Source organism: Muntiacus reevesi, chromosome 4 (assembly GCF_963930625.1).
Source record: "Muntiacus reevesi chromosome 4, mMunRee1.1, whole genome shotgun sequence".
Classification (NCBI taxonomy): Eukaryota; Metazoa; Chordata; class Mammalia; order Artiodactyla; family Cervidae; genus Muntiacus; species Muntiacus reevesi.
The window spans coordinates 119,567,792-119,584,654 of NC_089252.1; the positions used below are offsets into that span (position 1 = coordinate 119,567,792).

The 16,863-nt window shown below is 41.2% G+C and overlaps 1 protein-coding gene across 3 annotated transcripts in view; it reads left to right on the top strand.

Moving 5' to 3' along the window:
• Positions 1-4,474: 4,474 nt before the first annotated feature.
• The window catches only part of TMEM19 (transmembrane protein 19), a 50,364-nt gene continuing 37,975 nt past the window's right edge, over positions 4,475-16,863 (top strand). The window contains exons 1-3 of one of the 3 annotated variants that reach the window (XM_065934085.1): positions 4,475-5,286; positions 7,209-7,322; positions 16,520-16,657. In XM_065934085.1, coding sequence (XP_065790157.1) covers positions 5,157-5,286; positions 7,209-7,322; positions 16,520-16,657 — 382 coding nt within the window. In that variant the 5' untranslated portion in view covers positions 4,475-5,156. The remainder of the gene's footprint in view (positions 5,287-7,208; positions 7,323-16,519; positions 16,658-16,863) is intronic. The other 2 variants (XM_065934084.1, XM_065934083.1) reach the window with 2 other exon arrangements.

Sequence of the window (16,863 nt, forward strand, 5' to 3'; positions counted from 1 at the left end):
AAGGTGAAAGTCGCTCAGTCGTGTCCGACTCTTTGCGACCCCATGGACTGGAGCCTGCCAGGTTCCTCTGTCCGTGGAATTCTCAAGGCAAGAATACTGGAGTGGTTAGCCATTCCCTTCTCCAGGGGATCTTCACAACCCAGGGATTGAACCCAAGTCTCCTGCATTGCAGGCAGATTCTTTACTGTCACAGTGACCAGGGAAACCCATAGATATGCTTACTACAGCATTATTTGCATAACAAGGAAATAAGATATTTTATTAATTTTTTATGATTAGCAAATATTATTTAGTACTTTAATTTTAAAAACACTATCTTAAACATTCACTAAAAGACATTAAGCAAACGATAATGAACATGATTCCTGTCCTCAAGTCTGTAGGGAAAAGAATATTCCATTTGTTTATTCCTGCCCTACCATCTCCCTGTTGCCCTTTTACAGTCAGTTGAATCTAAAACAACATATCAGTCTTTAAGTAGCTGCCTACGCTTTTAAAATTTGTGCTCCAAAAGCTAAAAAAAAAAAAAAAAACTTTTGAGTTCAATTCAAGAAAACAGATATGTGCCTGTCTTTTTCTGTTTAGTTATTTAAGTATTTCAGTTCAGTTCAGTCGCTCAGTCGTGTCCTACTCTTTGCAACCCCATGGACTGCAGCACACCAGGCCTCCCTGTCCATCACCAACTCCCAGAGTTTACTCAGTTTACTCAGACTCATTGAGTCGGTGATGCCATCCAACCATCTCATTCTCTGTCGTCCCCTTCTCCCACTTTCAATCTTTCCCAGTATCAGGGTCTTTTCAAATGAGTCAACTCTTCACATCAGGCGGCCAAAGTATTGGAGTTTCAGCTTCAACATCAGCCCTTCCAATGAATATTCAGGACTGATTTCCTTTAGGATGGACAGGTTGGATCTCCTTGCAGTCCAAGGGACTCTCAAGAGCCTTCTCCAACACCACAGTTCAAAAGCATCAATTCTTCGGCACTCAGCTTTCTTTAGAGTCCAACTCTCACATCCATACATGACTACTGGAAAAACCATAGCTTTGACTAAACGGACCTTTGTTGGCAAAGTAATGTCTCTGCTTTGTAATATGCTATCTAGGTTGGTCATAATTTTTCTTCCAAGGAGAAAAATTTTAATTTCATGGCTGCAATCACCATCTGCAGTGATTTTGGAGCCCCTCAAAATAAAGTCTGTCACTGTTCCCGCTGTTTCCCTATCTATTTGCCATGAAGTAATGGGACCAGATGCCATGATCTTAGTTATCTGAATGTTGAGCTTTAAGCCAACTTTTTCACTCTCCTCTTTCACTTTCATCAAGAGGCTCTTAAGTATTTCAGACCTTGTTATCTCAAAATCCTCTATTCTCATGAATGTCTATTTTCATGGTCTTAACCACCAAATCTTTATATATTGGCTGTACTTTAGTTTTGTCATTTACCAAACTCCTTTTAAGTATTAGCTCTGATGCTCCCACTCTCTGACACTTTCCTGTAACCTATCAAAGTGACATAAGCGCTTCTCTCCTTAAGTCCTATTTTATGCATAACTTGGATAAAGTCATCCTCTCATTATTGTCTACACATCTATTTTCAGTTTCTGTGTTTCTTCAAGGCTCTGTGTGTGTTTTGTTTTAGGTCTCAGGGTCTGACATGTATATGTGAAAGTGTTAGTTGCTCAGTCCTGTCCAACTCTTTGCAACCTCATGGACTATCTCGCCAGGCTCCTCTGTCCGTGGAATTCTCCAGGCAAGAATACTGGAGTGGGTAGCCATTCCCTCCACCAGGAGATCTTCTAGACCCAGAGATCAAACCCAGGTCTCCTGTACTACAGCCAAATGTGTGTGTGTGTTTTGGTTTGGGCCTCAGGGGTCTGACATGTATATATTAGCCATTAACACATTTAGAGATTTCACAAAATCTAAAACACTCCTTTGGCTTAGATTCAAAGTGATCGTACACAGAACGCACTGATATTTTTCCTAGCATCAGTTAAGTGGTTTTGCCAGCAGGATGATTTTTGCAATTGGTGGTGGTTGTTTAGTTGCTAAGTCCATGGGATTTCCCAGGCAAGAATACTAGAGTGTCAAATGTTTACCCCAGAAAATGTTTATGTCAAAAACCACATAAGTAGGTATTTATATTGTGAAATTTAAAGATTATCAGTTCAACAATGAATTTTCAGGCTGTTGCTCTGATTATAATAACAATTATCACACTGTGAAGTTTTATGAGGGAATGAAATCTGTGGTAAAACAACTCTGTTGGAAGTGTTCAGTTTCTTAACTTCTCAGAGCCTTTACTGCACTCTCCCAGTCCTTTGAGGAAACAAACCTCATATCTGAACCTTAAATTTTATCAGAGGTATTTTGGAGGGCTTCCCTCCCGGCTCAGACAGTAAAGAATCTGCCTGCAGTGCAGGAGACCAGTTCCATCCCTGGGTCGAGAAGATTCCCCCAGAGAAGGGAAAGACTACCCACTTCAGTATTCCTGCCTGGAGAATTCCATGGACAGAGAAGCCCAGTCCATGAAGTCCCACAAAGAGTCAGACACAAGTGAGCAACTAACACTAAGACTATTTTGGAGGGAAGGTGGTGGGGGAGGGTAGCATACGTACTAATATCTTGAGCATAGTTTAGAAAATGCTTACCCAGAAATTCTGCCAGAGATGGCTTTTAAAGCAAATAGAAAAAGACTTTGTTGAAATATTTTCAGATTATCAAAGTCTATAAACATTATCAGATTGTAAAGTGATGTTTCTTTTTAAAGAATATTTTAACTATGTCAATTACCCCAAATTGTTTCAGCTTTAAGAGAGAATAACTATTTTATGAAGAACAACAGCAATAATTGGACATCGGAATAAATGGAAGAGCACTATTCATTTGAAGAGTCAATCACTGATACTATTATTTAAAATGCAAATTTAGCTAACATATTCATGAGCAAGAAAATCATCCCTGACATTCAGGAACTAGCCTGACACAGCTGGACTTGAGTGTTGTCAGATGGCTGGACACAGGTTTCCTATTGGACATAAAAATCTCATAGAACAGGATCAGGCAAGAACACCCTATGACCACACTGATGTGAAGGGGAAAAATAAGCAATACCAGTTCATAATTTTGTCTAAGCAAAGACAAAAACAAGGTCACTTATTAATAATAACTCTACCCAGTAGTCTAGCATCACTATGATTGGCCAATATGTTTTCTGAAGTAATCCAGTTGTTTACCTGTGCTGAACAGACCCAGACTACAGTGAGCACATAATCTCTGCATAAAGACTATATATGCTTGTAGTAAAAGAAGTCCATTACTATTTAGTCCTACTTCACAAATGTGGTTCTCAGGTAATTAATCAAATGCTTCCCTGGTGGCTCAGCTGGCAAATAATCCGCCTACAAATTGAGGAGACTGCTTGGATTCCTGGGTCAGCAACATCCGCTGGAGAACGGATAGGCTACCCACTCCAGTACTCTTAGGCTCAGCTGGTAAAGATTCCGCCTGCAATGCGGGAGACCTAGGTTGGGAAGATTCCCTGGAGAAGGGAAGGGTTACCCACTCCAGCATTCTGACCTGGGGAATTCCATGGACTCTGTAGTCCATGGGGTCGCAAGAGTTGGAGACAACTGAGCGACTTTCACTTACTTACCAAAGGAAAGCGTTTTAAATAGTCTTTGCATATAACACTGTGTTTTCAATAAGTAATTACTCTTAACAGGTTAAAACACATTTGGGTACTACGTCTGAAAATGAGTTGCTGCTGCTTACACTGTCAGCAATTAGCGGGGAAAGTTCAGAATATTATGTAATTATCAATTACTGATAACTCAGCAAACAAAAACTAACTTCAAATAAAATGTGAAGTCACAAGATTCAGATTTTTAATGGTGACAAGCTGTTCCACTTTCTAAGTGAACTGACTGAATTCACAGACTTCAAATAGGAGACGTGTGGGAGCAGATTTCCCACAGTTCCAGATAGTAACTATTTGAGAGTTCAGTAACAGGAGCTATGCTGAGCTATCTGTGTATCTCCAGTGACCAACAGTGTCCAGCATCTTACAGAACGACGTTGTTTTTAAACGACGTTCTCAGTCAAAATTCCCTTTCTACAGTCCAATATATCCCTTTCCCCCTAAAAAGCCCGTTAATATTGTATGGCATGAACAATTCATCCGAATTTGATGCTTGACATGGACTTAGCTGGATCTCAATCCACTTGCCTTCATTCCTCTTAGTCTCATGGTGGCGGTTTCACTTTTCAGCGCTTGGGTATGACCTCAAACGCAAGACCTTTAATAGGGTGTTGCAGTTGCCTAGAGTCTAAGAAGCACTGCTAACGCAGAGGGCACTATCAAAGGTACTATCTTGCGGGAGCCTCCAGGCCTGCCTGCCCTTGGAGCCGCCCTTTAAACGCTCGCGTGAGCGAGGCCACGCCCGCGGTGGCGGCGGAGCATGCGCGCAGGAGGCGCATCTCGGGCGCAGACGAGAGGGCAGGCGCGGGCGGAGCTCCGGGGCCCTGCGCCCGGCCGGCTGGGTTAGGCCTCTGGAGCCGCGCGGGCGGCAGACGAGAGGGCAGGCGCGGGCGGAGCTCCGGCGTCCTGTGCCCGGCCGGCTGGATCAGGCCTCTGGAGCTGCGCGGGCGGCGGACGAGAGGGCAGGCGCGGGCGGAGCTCCGGCGTCCTGTGCCCGGCCGGCTGGATCAGGCCTCTGGAGCCGCGCGGGCGGCCGTGCGGAGCGACCACGCGCGGTCGGGCGCGACTCGCAACCGGGACACCCCGCGTCCTAGTCCCGCGTCCCGCCCCTTCGCGCACGGGCGGGCGGGGAAGGCGGAGGTCGCCGCCCCGGGCCTCTGGTTGGCTGCCCCCGCTTCCCTTTGCGTTTCGCGGCGGTGAAGTTCAGGTGTGAAGTGACCGAGCCCTGCGAGCAGGCGCTCCTCGCGGGGGCGGCTTCATCTCGCCTAAGCTCCGGTGGCAGTACTCAGCCCAGCATCTAGAGACAGTTTCGGGCTTTGTTGTTTTCCGGACTGGTGGCAAATGTTAGCATTTATGTTCGCCTCTATACGAATGTCTTGCTGGCCACTTAACTGACTTTATTTTTCTCCGAAACGCGAGATAGTTTCTTCCCCAGGTGTTTATATCCTTATTTTTCATGCGAGATCTTGACGACAATACGTACAAAAAATACATAAAGATGATAACTAATATAGTTATATTGAGCCTGATCATTTGCATTTCTTCAGCTTTCTGGATTATGTCTATGACTGCAAGCACCTATTATGGTGAGTATGAATGTTCTAATTTGTCTTTAATCGGTGAAATTTAGAATGTCCCATTTTGAAGGCCAAAACTCATATCCTCTGAAGGGTTATAAACTGTTGTGTTTATTTAACTTCTGTGGCCTGACGTGGATTTACTAACATGGAAATATACAGTGCCTTGAACGTTTTAAAGCTTTTAATAAATATTGCTTGTCATATTAGTTATACCTGTTCCAAAATATGTTTTATATTTTATGTAATTGTTACGTCTATCTTGGTGAAAAGCAAGTGAAGTGAAACATAATTTTGCAAAGCAATTGCAGTGGTATTTTTAATAAGAATATTCATAAAGTTCATCAGTTTCATGTGTCCGGTAAAAAAAATGAAAATAAACGACACAGTGTTCACATTTGGAGATTTGGAAGATTTGCCTGCTGTTTGGTCACTGCCGAAGAGCAAAATTGTTTTAAAGCCTGAAGCCAATTTGCATAAATACGAGGTACTCTGAACTCAGAACTTGAAGGTTTTGAAGCTGTTGTAGAGCACAAGTATGCTGTTGTACAGATTCCTTGATACCCCTTTATAAAAACGGAATACTGTTCAGTTGAAAGGAAAAGTGAAAAATAGAGTGAGAAAGTAAACTCTTTTAAATGGTTATAAGTGATTGCCATCTTAGACCTTCGTCGTCTTGCAAAGAAATGTGTGAAGAATCTAGTGAGTGTTTTACACTTGATCTTAGCCAAAAGGCCGAGAAGCGATAGTGAGTGTTTTCCAAGCTACAGATTTGTGGCTGTTCATTCATGATTCCCAGTAGGGAATGAGGGCTGGGGGAGGGAGGTAAGTAAGTAACACTGGCAGGTTAACTATGACTTGAACTAAAGAGTAAGCCAGGATTTGTAAATTGAAGTGGCCCCTTGGGACCAGGCACCTAAGTGAAGCTGTCCAAGGCTTTTCTTTGAATGTTAAGCACATGAGAACAGTTTGCACTTCTAGAAATAGGATTTTCCCAGTTTTTTTTTAATGTTTCACCCTCTTTGTCTTACATTTTCCTTTTTTTTTTTTAATTTTTATTGTTTTAGTTGATGTACAATATTATATGCTACAGGTGTACAATAAAGTGAGTCATAATTTTTAAAAGTTATGCTCCATGTATAGTTATTATAAAATATTGACTATAACATTTCCCAATTTTCAGTAGAAATGCAGGCACAAACAATAGTTCATTTTTTTTTCATGTTTTTCTTGACTATAATCATTTTATATTAAAGGGGGGAGTTTACATGGTATCACCATGAATGGTCTAAAGGAGGTCCTTTCTCTTCCCCTGTAGTCAGTTCTGCCATGTGAGCCTGAGCATCCAGGTTTTAAAACAGGAAACAAGAGTCTGGATTTTTTTATACTAAATTTCCTAATCTTTATTGACTCAATTATCTGAAAAAATTATGCTTGCCAAAACAAAACAAAGGATGCAAGCTTTGGGAAAATCAGTTGCTAACCTTTGAATCCTGAGGTGTGTATGTAGCCTGTGGGAATGTCACCTCTTTAAGAAATCTCTGTGAAAGGCAGAGAGAGAAATAATTGGATCCTGTTTAAAAAACAACAACTAGATCCTGTTTGTTCTCTGCAGTTCTTGAGGTTGAATACGTGCCTCCTTTCCAAAGAAAGAACCAAAAATGCATTTCACATCTTCAAATATGTATCAGATACCTGTTCTTATAAATAGTTGTAAATGGTTCTCAAAACTTAGACAGGACTTATTTTGTCACTCACCAGTAGGATTGTCTCTCTTGAGTTTCAACGTAAATATTTCACTTTGGTGGCTTCATCTCAGTTTCTCTACTTACAACAGTATTTTAATCCAGAATACAGTTATCAAAACTTGCACCCAAGACTAACCTGTGTAGGCTTGACACAATTTATGCTCTACTTCTGTAATTTTTCAGGTAACTTTCAGCCTGTTTCTCCTTGGCGTTGGCTGTTTTCTGTTGTTGTTCCTGTTTTGATCGTCTCTAACGGGTTTAAGAAGAAAAGTCTAGATCACAGTGGGGCTTTAGGAGGTATGTTTTTCTTTTGAACGTTTTTCTTTTGAATGTTTTTCTTTTGAATGTTTGGCATATAATTGCTTATGTAATTTAAATGGGTGGTTTCTAAATTCTGAACATATGAGACTATAAATCACAATGTTATTTAGTGTAGACAATAATAAAGTTATGCCTTGCTTGCCATTCCTATTCTGCCAGAATTTCAGATTCTAACATATCCTTTCAGTGTGACATACAAATTGAACTTTGTAGTTGATAACAAGTAAATTAGTGGGATAGACTTTTGAGGACCTTGATTATTCAGCTTCTGAGTTGGATTAAATTTTCTGCAGGCAGAAACATGGGAGCATTTTACCTAAAGGTAAAGTGTAGCAGCCATTGGGAAGGACGTGCTCAGTCGTGTCCAGCTCTTTTCGACCCCAAGGACTGTAGCCGGCCAGGTTCCTCTATCCATGGGATCCTCCAGGCAAGAGTACTAGAGCCAGTCGCCACTTCCTGCTCCAAAGGGTCTTTCCCTGTCCAGGGATTGAACCCACATCTCGTGCATCTCTGCACTGCAGGCAGGTTATTTTCCCCTGAGCCACCTGGGAAGCCCATTTTGGGAAGAACAGCACTTGGAAATTACTATTAGTAGCCTCAAGTGGAGTAGTCCCAACTGAGTATTCTTAAATCTTCAGGATTGCGATGAGGACAGGCCATTTATTTATTCTTCTGACAGATATTTATTAATCATTTACTGTGTGCTATTCTTCTAGAAACTGGGAGTATAGCTGTGAACAAAGGCAAGGTTTCAGATTTTATGGGACTTCTATTCTTTAGTACAGATAGATTAATAAAATACATAAACCTTTTCATATATTGATAAAGTTCATGAGAAAAACTAAAGATAATAAAGTGTGAATATTGGGGAGTGTGGGACACTTTTCTGTGAATACGCTCAGGATTAACCTTTGTGTTAAAGAGGTGGTTTTGAACTGGGACCTGAAAAAGTCAGAAATGAGAAGAACTGCAAGAAGCATGTTCCAGGCTTGACAAAACAAGCAGAAAGGCCCTGACATGTTCAAGCCTGGTTTGTTTGGGAGTGAGAATAAGACTCATTCGACTGGTAAAGTCATGAGAGATAAACATTGAAGGCAGATGCAATAGCCAGATAATACAGGGCTGCAGAGCACAATAAAGATTTTATCCCAATCTAGAATCCTCCTGTCTCGAACCAGAGGAGTGATGGGATCTGATATGACTTTGGGATTTTCATATCCTGCCAACGGTACAAGCCCCGAGACATGAGGATTCCCCTCAAATATGTCCTATAGGCTGGGATCACTACACGATGCTGACTATTTAGAACTGGCAGGTCTCGAAGCCGCCTACCCAGCCTTCGAGAGGCTGCTGATCATTAGTCTTAATGTACTGTAAACATGCTTTCTCTCCTCTGTGTTCACATATAGCAGAGATTTTATAATGTATTATGAGCTAGAGTGGGCCTTCACGGAGGCAAGATAGTCTGATACGTAAAAGAGCAAGCACTGGAATCAGGCAAGATGAGTTTGAATGATGGCTAGGAAAGTCATGGAGCTTTGAGAAAGTCACTTAACCTCCCTGGACCTGTTTTCTCTTCAGAGAAGAGGGTTTTTAACATCTAACCTAGAAATTAACATGCCATTGTAAGTCAACTATACTTCAACTTTTTAAGGACTCTGAAGATGAATAAATGCTTCCTGTGCATTAAAAGAATCCAGCCTAGAGAAGGACAACACCATGAAAGTAACAGGTTAAGCTCCATGGCACCTCATTTGCAGTAGTACCTTTCAAAGTCCTAGGAAGGGCCCTAGCATTGTGCTCTCATGGTCCTCTTGCTTTGTAAATTTTTCAGGGGTAAAAGATTAAAAAAAAAAAAAAAAGTGAGCTTCTAGACCCACAAAATCTTGATCTACCCCTCATTTCATTCTTAGAGTTGCAGCAAGAATGAAATAACTTCTGTGAAGTTTTTAGCTCAGTGCCTAGACACATAGCCAGCATGTACAGGGTGATTGCCATTATTAGGCACAGGTCCTCGGGGAATGATGCTCATTCTCCTTCTTCAGAACTGAGACACGCTCTTCGAGTTCTGTTGAGAAATTGAGAAATCTATTGCTAGCACTTTGAAAGCACTAACTCATTTATAGCAAATAATTTGAGCAGTCTCTGATTGAATATAATAATATAGAGTTATGCCTGCTAGAAATGTTTTTTGTCGGGTAGCCTTGCCTTGGTTTTCATTATTCTTGACCTGTAGGAAGAAGCGTCAAGTTCTTGAAGTGCTGTCTTCCTTTGACTTCCATGCTGTTTATTATCCTGTTTTCTTCTCTTACTTTTCTCCTCTCCACTTTGGTTTCTTTCCTGCTACCATCTCCTTTTCTGCCTTCTAGCCCTTGGGCCTCTATTTCTCCCCTACTTGGCTTGATTGAGAATTAGAAGATAAGCATTTGAATCCTGGCATTGCCACCTCTCTCTCTGGGAACTTGGCCATGGCACCTATCTCCTCCGAGCCTCACTTTCTTCATGAAATAGGTTCCTGTGGGCTTCTTGGTGACGCTCAAACAAGAAAATGTGTGGGATACCATATCTTTTAATCTGTGAAGTCTTATACAATAAACTCCCCACAGACAGACTGTATCATATGCTTCTGTGTCCCATGCTTTTTAGAATCGTGCTGCACACTGTTGTAACAGTGCTTGGGAAATACATGTAGATGGATTTTAAAACTCCCCTCTTTACCTAATCATTCATTCTATGGAAAGTTGGTATCTTTTTTGTTTGGAGCTTCTTTTCCCCTTAAGGATAAAAAACTACTGTTGATTCAAAGTATATCATCGTACTTGAGAAATCTGTTCTAACGTGTGACTGCAAGTCACTTAAACTTCGTCTTAATGACTATTCCCACCTGTAAAATGAGAAGGGATAATAATGTCTATAGCATTGACTCATCATGGGGAGTCATACATATAGAATGATTAGCATAGGACCTGGCACTTAAAATATATATTTTATAAATGTTAGTATTGTTTTCCTTCCACAATTACTATTATAGTCATAGGGATTTTACTCAGTTTTGCAATAGCATGTCTTTAGCGTGCTTGGAATTGAGAAGAGTTTCAGAACATCCTCAGGATCTGGGTGTTTGGAGTGCTCTCCTCCCCTCAAGAGAAAGAATACCTCTAGAATAAGGAGAGGATGACAGGCGGGCTTATGTGAGAATGTGCTTGTAACCTGTAAAGCGCTGTGCAAGTGATCTGCTCCAAGGAAGTGTTGTCCAGTCTAGTTACTCAGCGTTCCTTTGAACATGTCTGTGTAGACAGTTTGTCGTCAATCTCTTGACAAGTTTAAATTTAATTTCACTTGTCAAGACTCTCGGGTTTAGTGATTTTTGCTTTTTAAAATTCCTTCCTACAACAGATATTTAGTTTGCCAGACACTGTCTTGGGCACTGAAGACTAAGTAGTAAACAAAACAGGTAAACATTTCCATTGTCAAAGAGCTTGCATTTCTAGTCGGGGAAGCAGATGAGAAGTAGGAGGTGTTTGAGGCATTTAATCCCAGGAAGAAGATGCTGTGAGGGTGATGGGCGTGCCCAGCCAGTGGGGTGTTGTCAGAAAAGGCCAGTGGCTGTGCTTTATGTGGTCTCACAGAGGTGGCCTTACCTCTTTGGTTATCATAGTTCAGGTACGGTTTTCAGTCTTTTCAAATAGAAATCTCATTCTGTCAGGTACCCAGAATTGATCAGAGCCAAAGAAAATGGTTTATGTTGCCCACTGTCACAAAGGACTAATCAATGAGCCAGAGTGCTACTTTATTGTTACTCTGATTAAATATAGAACTCCTGGGCCAACTGGGTGCACACATCACTGTTCAGGTCAGGCCAGTTGAGAAGTCAGCTTTATTTAGAAGGTTGCTTTTCAGGTGGCTCAGTGGTAAAGAATCTGCCTGCTAGTGCAGGAGAATCAGGAGACACGGGTTCCATCCCTGGATGAGGAAGATCCCCTGGAGGAGGAAATGACAACCCACTCCAGTATTCTTGTCAGGAAAAATCCTACGGACATTGGAGCCTGGCTGGCTGTGGTTCATGGGGTCGCAAAGAGTTGGACACAACGGCACAGACACATCTTACTGAGAAACAGTCAGTAATGCAAACGCATAGTTCAGAGAGTTCTGACCTTGGTATAGTGTTCAAGTCTGCCAACCTCTGGTTCTCTTGGCCTTCATATTCTATATTTTGGGCTAACCAGCTTTCTTATTGATTCTCCCAGTCTTTCTCTAGGCAGTAGTATATTTGATATAATTGATTACATTTGAGTTTATTAGATTAAAAAATTCCAATTGTACCTTTCCCTTTTCTGCCTCCCAGAGATTATTCCCAGGCCCCTTTGGTTGCAATTTTAGGTAACTTTCAGCCTAGAGATCTCTTCAAGAAAATTAGAGATACCGGGGGAACTTCTCATGCAAAGATGGGCACAGTGAAGGACAGAAATGGTATGGACCTAACAGAAGCAGAAGATATTAAGAAGAGGTGGCAGGAATATAAAGAAGAACTGTACAAAAAAGATCTTCATGACCAAGATAATCATGATGGTGTGATCATTCACCTGGAGCCAGATTCTGGACTGCGAAGTCAAGTGGGCCTTAGGAAGCATCACTAAAAACAAAGCTGGTGGAGATGATGGCGTTCCAGTTGAGCTATTTCAAATCCTAAAAGATGATGCTGTGAAAGTGCTGCACTCAATATGCCAGCAAATTTGGAAAACTCAACAATGGCCACAGGACTGGGAAAGGTCAGTTTTCATTCCAATCCCAAAGAAAGGCAATGCCAAAGAATGCTCAAACTACGGCACAATTGCACTCATCTCACACAATAGCAAAGTAATGCTCAAAGTTCTTCAAGCCAGGCTTCAGCAGTACGTGAACCGAGAACTTCCAGATGTTCAAGCTAGTTTTAGAAAAGGCAGAAGAACCAGAGATCAAATTGCCAGCATCCGTTGGATCATCAAAAAGCAAGAGAGTTCCAGAAAAACATCTATTTCTGCTTTATTGACTATGCCAAAGCCTTTGACTGTGTGGATCACAGCAAACTGTGGAAAGTTCTTTAAGAGATGGGAATAACCAGACCACCTGACCTCCTTCTGAGAAATCTGTATACAGGTCAAGAAGCAACAGTTAGAACTAAACTTGGAACAGCAGAGTGGTTCCAAATCGGGAAAGGAGCACATCAAGGCTGTATATTATCACCCTGCTTATTTAACTTATATGCAGAGTACATCATGAGAAGTGCCGGGCTGAATGAAGCACAAGCTGGGATCAGGGTTGCTGGGAGAAATATCAATAACCTCAGATATGCAGATGATAACACTCTTATGGCAGAAAGCGAAGAAGAGCTAACGAGCCTCCTGATGAAAGTTAAAGAGGAGAGTGAAAAAGTTGGCTTAAAGCTTCATTCAGAAAACATTCAGAAAACTAAGATCATGGCATCTGGTCCCATCACTTCATGGTAAATAGATGGGGAAGCCGTGGCTGACTTTATTTTTCTGGGCTCTAAAATCACTGCAGATGGTGACTGCAGCCATGAAATTAAAAGATGCTTGCTCCTTGGGAGAAAAGTTATGACCAACTGAGACAGCTTATTAAAAAGCAGAGACATTACTTTGCCAACAAAGATCCATCTAGTTAAGGCTATGGTTTTTCCAGTAGTCATATATGGATGTGACAGTTGGACTATAAAGAAAGCTGAGCACTGAAGAATGGATGCTTTTGAACTATGGTGTTGGAGAAGGCTCTTGAGAGTCCCTTGGACTGCAAGGAGATCCAACCAGTCCATCCTAAAGGAAATCAGTCCTGAATATTCATTGGACGGACTGATGCTGAAGCTGAAATTCCAATACTTTGGCCACCGGATGTGAAGGCTGATTCATTTGAAAAGACCCTGATGCTGGGAAAAATTGAGGGCAGGAGGAGAAGGGACGACAGAGAATGAGATGGTTGGATGGCATTACAGACTCAATGGACATGGGTTTGAGTAAAGTCTGGGAGTTAGTGATAGACAGGGAGGCCTGGTGTGCTGCAGTCCATGGGGTTGCAAAGAGTCAGACACGACTGAGTGACTGAACTGAACTGACTGATTCCCACTTTCAGAGCTCTTTATAGACAGTGTTGTCTTACTTCCCCAGATGACATCTGCCAGTTACAGAATTAACATGTTTTAAACTCAGAAGGTAGCCATAATCCTTGAGTCTTCACTTTGAAAGCTTCCCATTGTTACATGTATCAAGTCCTTAGCACTGAGGAACCATTAGAGATGTTAGAGGTGGGTTGAAAAGGTGGAATAGACATGCGCTGGAGACGGCAGTTACTAATCTAAAAGTTCAGACATAACTGGGAGATACAAAAAATTCTAAGATATTTTTAGACTACATCAAAGAAATCATTCCTTTGAAGCATGTTGCCTTCAATTTATTTCCTCATTCTGAACCTATCCTCAACTTGAACATTGGTTGCTTCATGTGGTATTTTGTGGTTGAAGTGGAGGACAGCCCCTTGGAGAAGGGTGGGGCATGGTGGTGGGGAGGGAGAAAGGCACTCTGACTGTTATTCACATACTTCCATATGTTTTGGCCTTCCTCTCCGGGACTTGTGTACTGCGTGCGTGTGTGCTCATTTGCTTAGTTGTGCCCGACTCTTTGTGACCTCCTGGACTATAGCCTGCCAGGCTCCTCTGTCAATGGGATTTTCCAGGCAAGAATACTGTGAGTGAGTCATCATTTCCTTCTTCAGGGGGCTGGGGGCAGGGCCTTCCTTGATAGCTCAATTGGTAAAGAATCCACTTGCAATGAGGGTTACCTGGGTTTGATCCCTGGGTTGGGGAGATCCCCTGGAGAAGGGAAACACTACCCCCTCCAGCATTCTAGCCTGGAGCATGCCATGGAGTGGGTAGCCTGGGTCAGACATGACTGAGTGACTTTCACTTTTCTCCAGGGGATCTTCCCAACTCAGGAACCAGACCCCTGCTTCCTGCATTGGCAGATGGATTCTTTATCACTGAGCCACCAGGGAAGCCCACTTGTATACTACTTGTGTAATATATTAAAAAAACAATTGAAAAAACTTTAAGGTTGGATAACATAATAATAATCATAATTGCAACAATAATGTGATTGTTGAGGTTTTGCCACTGTAACTGCTATTTAATATTATTGCCAATGATAGTAGTTAACATTTATTAAGGACTTCCTATGTGCTGGCTTATATAATAAGCATATTATTAAAATTATCTCATTTAACTTTTCACTGTAAGCCAGTGAGGTAGGAATTATTATTAATACACTGATGAGAAATGGAAGCTTAAAGTTAGGTAACATCTAGTTTTTCAATAGTAAATGCAGCAGTTCAGGTTTTAACTTCAGAATGTTCAGCTCCAGAGGTGAAGCACTTTATTACTATTGGTACTTTATACAGCGTTATCCTATTTCTTGCACTCTCAATTTAAATGTACTGAACTTAAGTAAAATGCCAATAATCAAGTAATTCAGTGACTGATGAATCAGTCTAGATCGAGCTAACCAATGGAAGGAATTACTTAGGAATCTGGGCCCTTGTTCTGTTATTTAATACTTAAATTATTAAATACATAGTAGCATACTTAATTGTTTAATATCTGTTCTGTTACTTAGTAGTGTTTGTTGTGTTATTTAATAAAAATCTTCATATAGCAAAAATGAATATGTTTATCTTAAGAGTCACAGAGAGCAGAGATTGTCCACCATGCAGTTAGGGGTGAAGAGGCTGTAGTTAGTGATATTATCCTAGCGGGTGGCCTGGATAGGGCCACAGAGGATCGCTGTGCCTGATGATTGTGCTCCTCACAGTCTCGGAAAATGCAAGGCTGGAAGGACTCGTGTATGTGCATGAATATGTATGCATGAGTGTATATTTGTATGTGTGTATTCACTTGCTTTGTCCCCAAAAAGTGAATATATCTCAGTAGACATGGATAGACCATGAGCCTAGATTTTGACCCCTAATATCCATTCCCCACTTTCTGCAGAGCTCCTCGGAGAAATGGCTGCTTTCAGGGCTGGGGCAAAGTAGGTTTAAGATGAGCCCCAAGCATTCTGTTATGCCAGAAAGAAAAGAAATGCTTTAAATATAGATAGAGAGAGATCATGTCACATGAATACAGTTTTGTCTATTTTGTGTGTTTTGTCTGATACTGGTATAGCCACCCCTGCTCTCTTTTGGTCACTTATTTGCATGGATTATCTTTTTCAGTTCTTTTACTTTCACCCCATTTTGTTTTTAGATTTAAAGCAAGTCTCTTGTAGTCAGCACATAGTTGGACCAGTATTTTTATCATTTTGCAGTCTCTGTTTTTTTGATTGGATCACTTAACCCATTTACATTTAAAATAATTACTCATAAGGAGAGACTTACTTCTGTCATGTTGGAATTTGTTTTCTATCTGCCTCTTTCTCCCAGATTCACTCTTGGATAGTCTATTTACTGAATTTTTTGTAAAGTGGAAAAAAAATCCCAGATATGAAGGGAAAATGTAAAAAATAGACACTTGAAAGACTATGCTGCTGCTAAGTCGCTTCAGTCGTTTCCGACTCTGTGCGACCCCATAGACGGCAGCCCACCAGGCTCCCCCGTCCCTGGGATTCTCCAGGCAAGAACACTGGAGTGGGTTGCCATTTCCTTCTCCAATGCATGCATGCATGCTAAGTCGCTTCAGTCGTGTCCGACTCTTCACAACCCCATGGACTGCAGCCCACCAGGCTCCTTCGTCCCTGGGATTCTCCAGGAAAGAATATTGGAGTGGGTTGCCATTTCCTCCTCCAGTGCATGAAAGTGAAAAGTGAAAGTGAAGTCGCTCAGTTGCCATTTCCTCCTCCAATGCACGAAAGTGAAAAGTGAAAGTGAAGTCGCTCAGTCATCTCTGACTCTTAGCAACCCCATGGATTGTAGCCTACCAGGCTCCTTCGTCCATGGGATTTTCCAGGCAAGAGTACTGGAGTGGGTTGCAATTGCATACTGTTTGGTAATGTCTTAGTTGGTAAAAATGTACATATATTAGAAATGAACATTTCCAGTTTTAATATGAAAATAACTGAAAAAATTCATTCTTTTTTTTTCACAGTGTTAGTGTATGGTCTAAGTGTAATTTTGTATATATGTGTTTCTTTCAGGGCTCGTGGTTGGCTTTATCCTAACCATTGCAAATTTCAGCTTTTTCACCTCTTTGCTGATGTTTTTTCTTACTTCCTCAAAACTTACAAAATGGAAGGGAGAAGCAAAGAAACGTCTAGATTCAGAATACAAGGAAGGTAAAATGAATTATATGTAATGTCACTTAAATTAGTAACTTTTATTTCATCTTACCATATCATAAGCTTTTAATCAGAACCTATTTAGACTCATGAAACATAAATTTTATATGAGAATTACTTAAAGTAGTGGCCTGATATAGTTTATTATTACTTTACCATGATGGCAAGAACAGCAGAATTTTAGAAGTACTGAAGTCTATCAT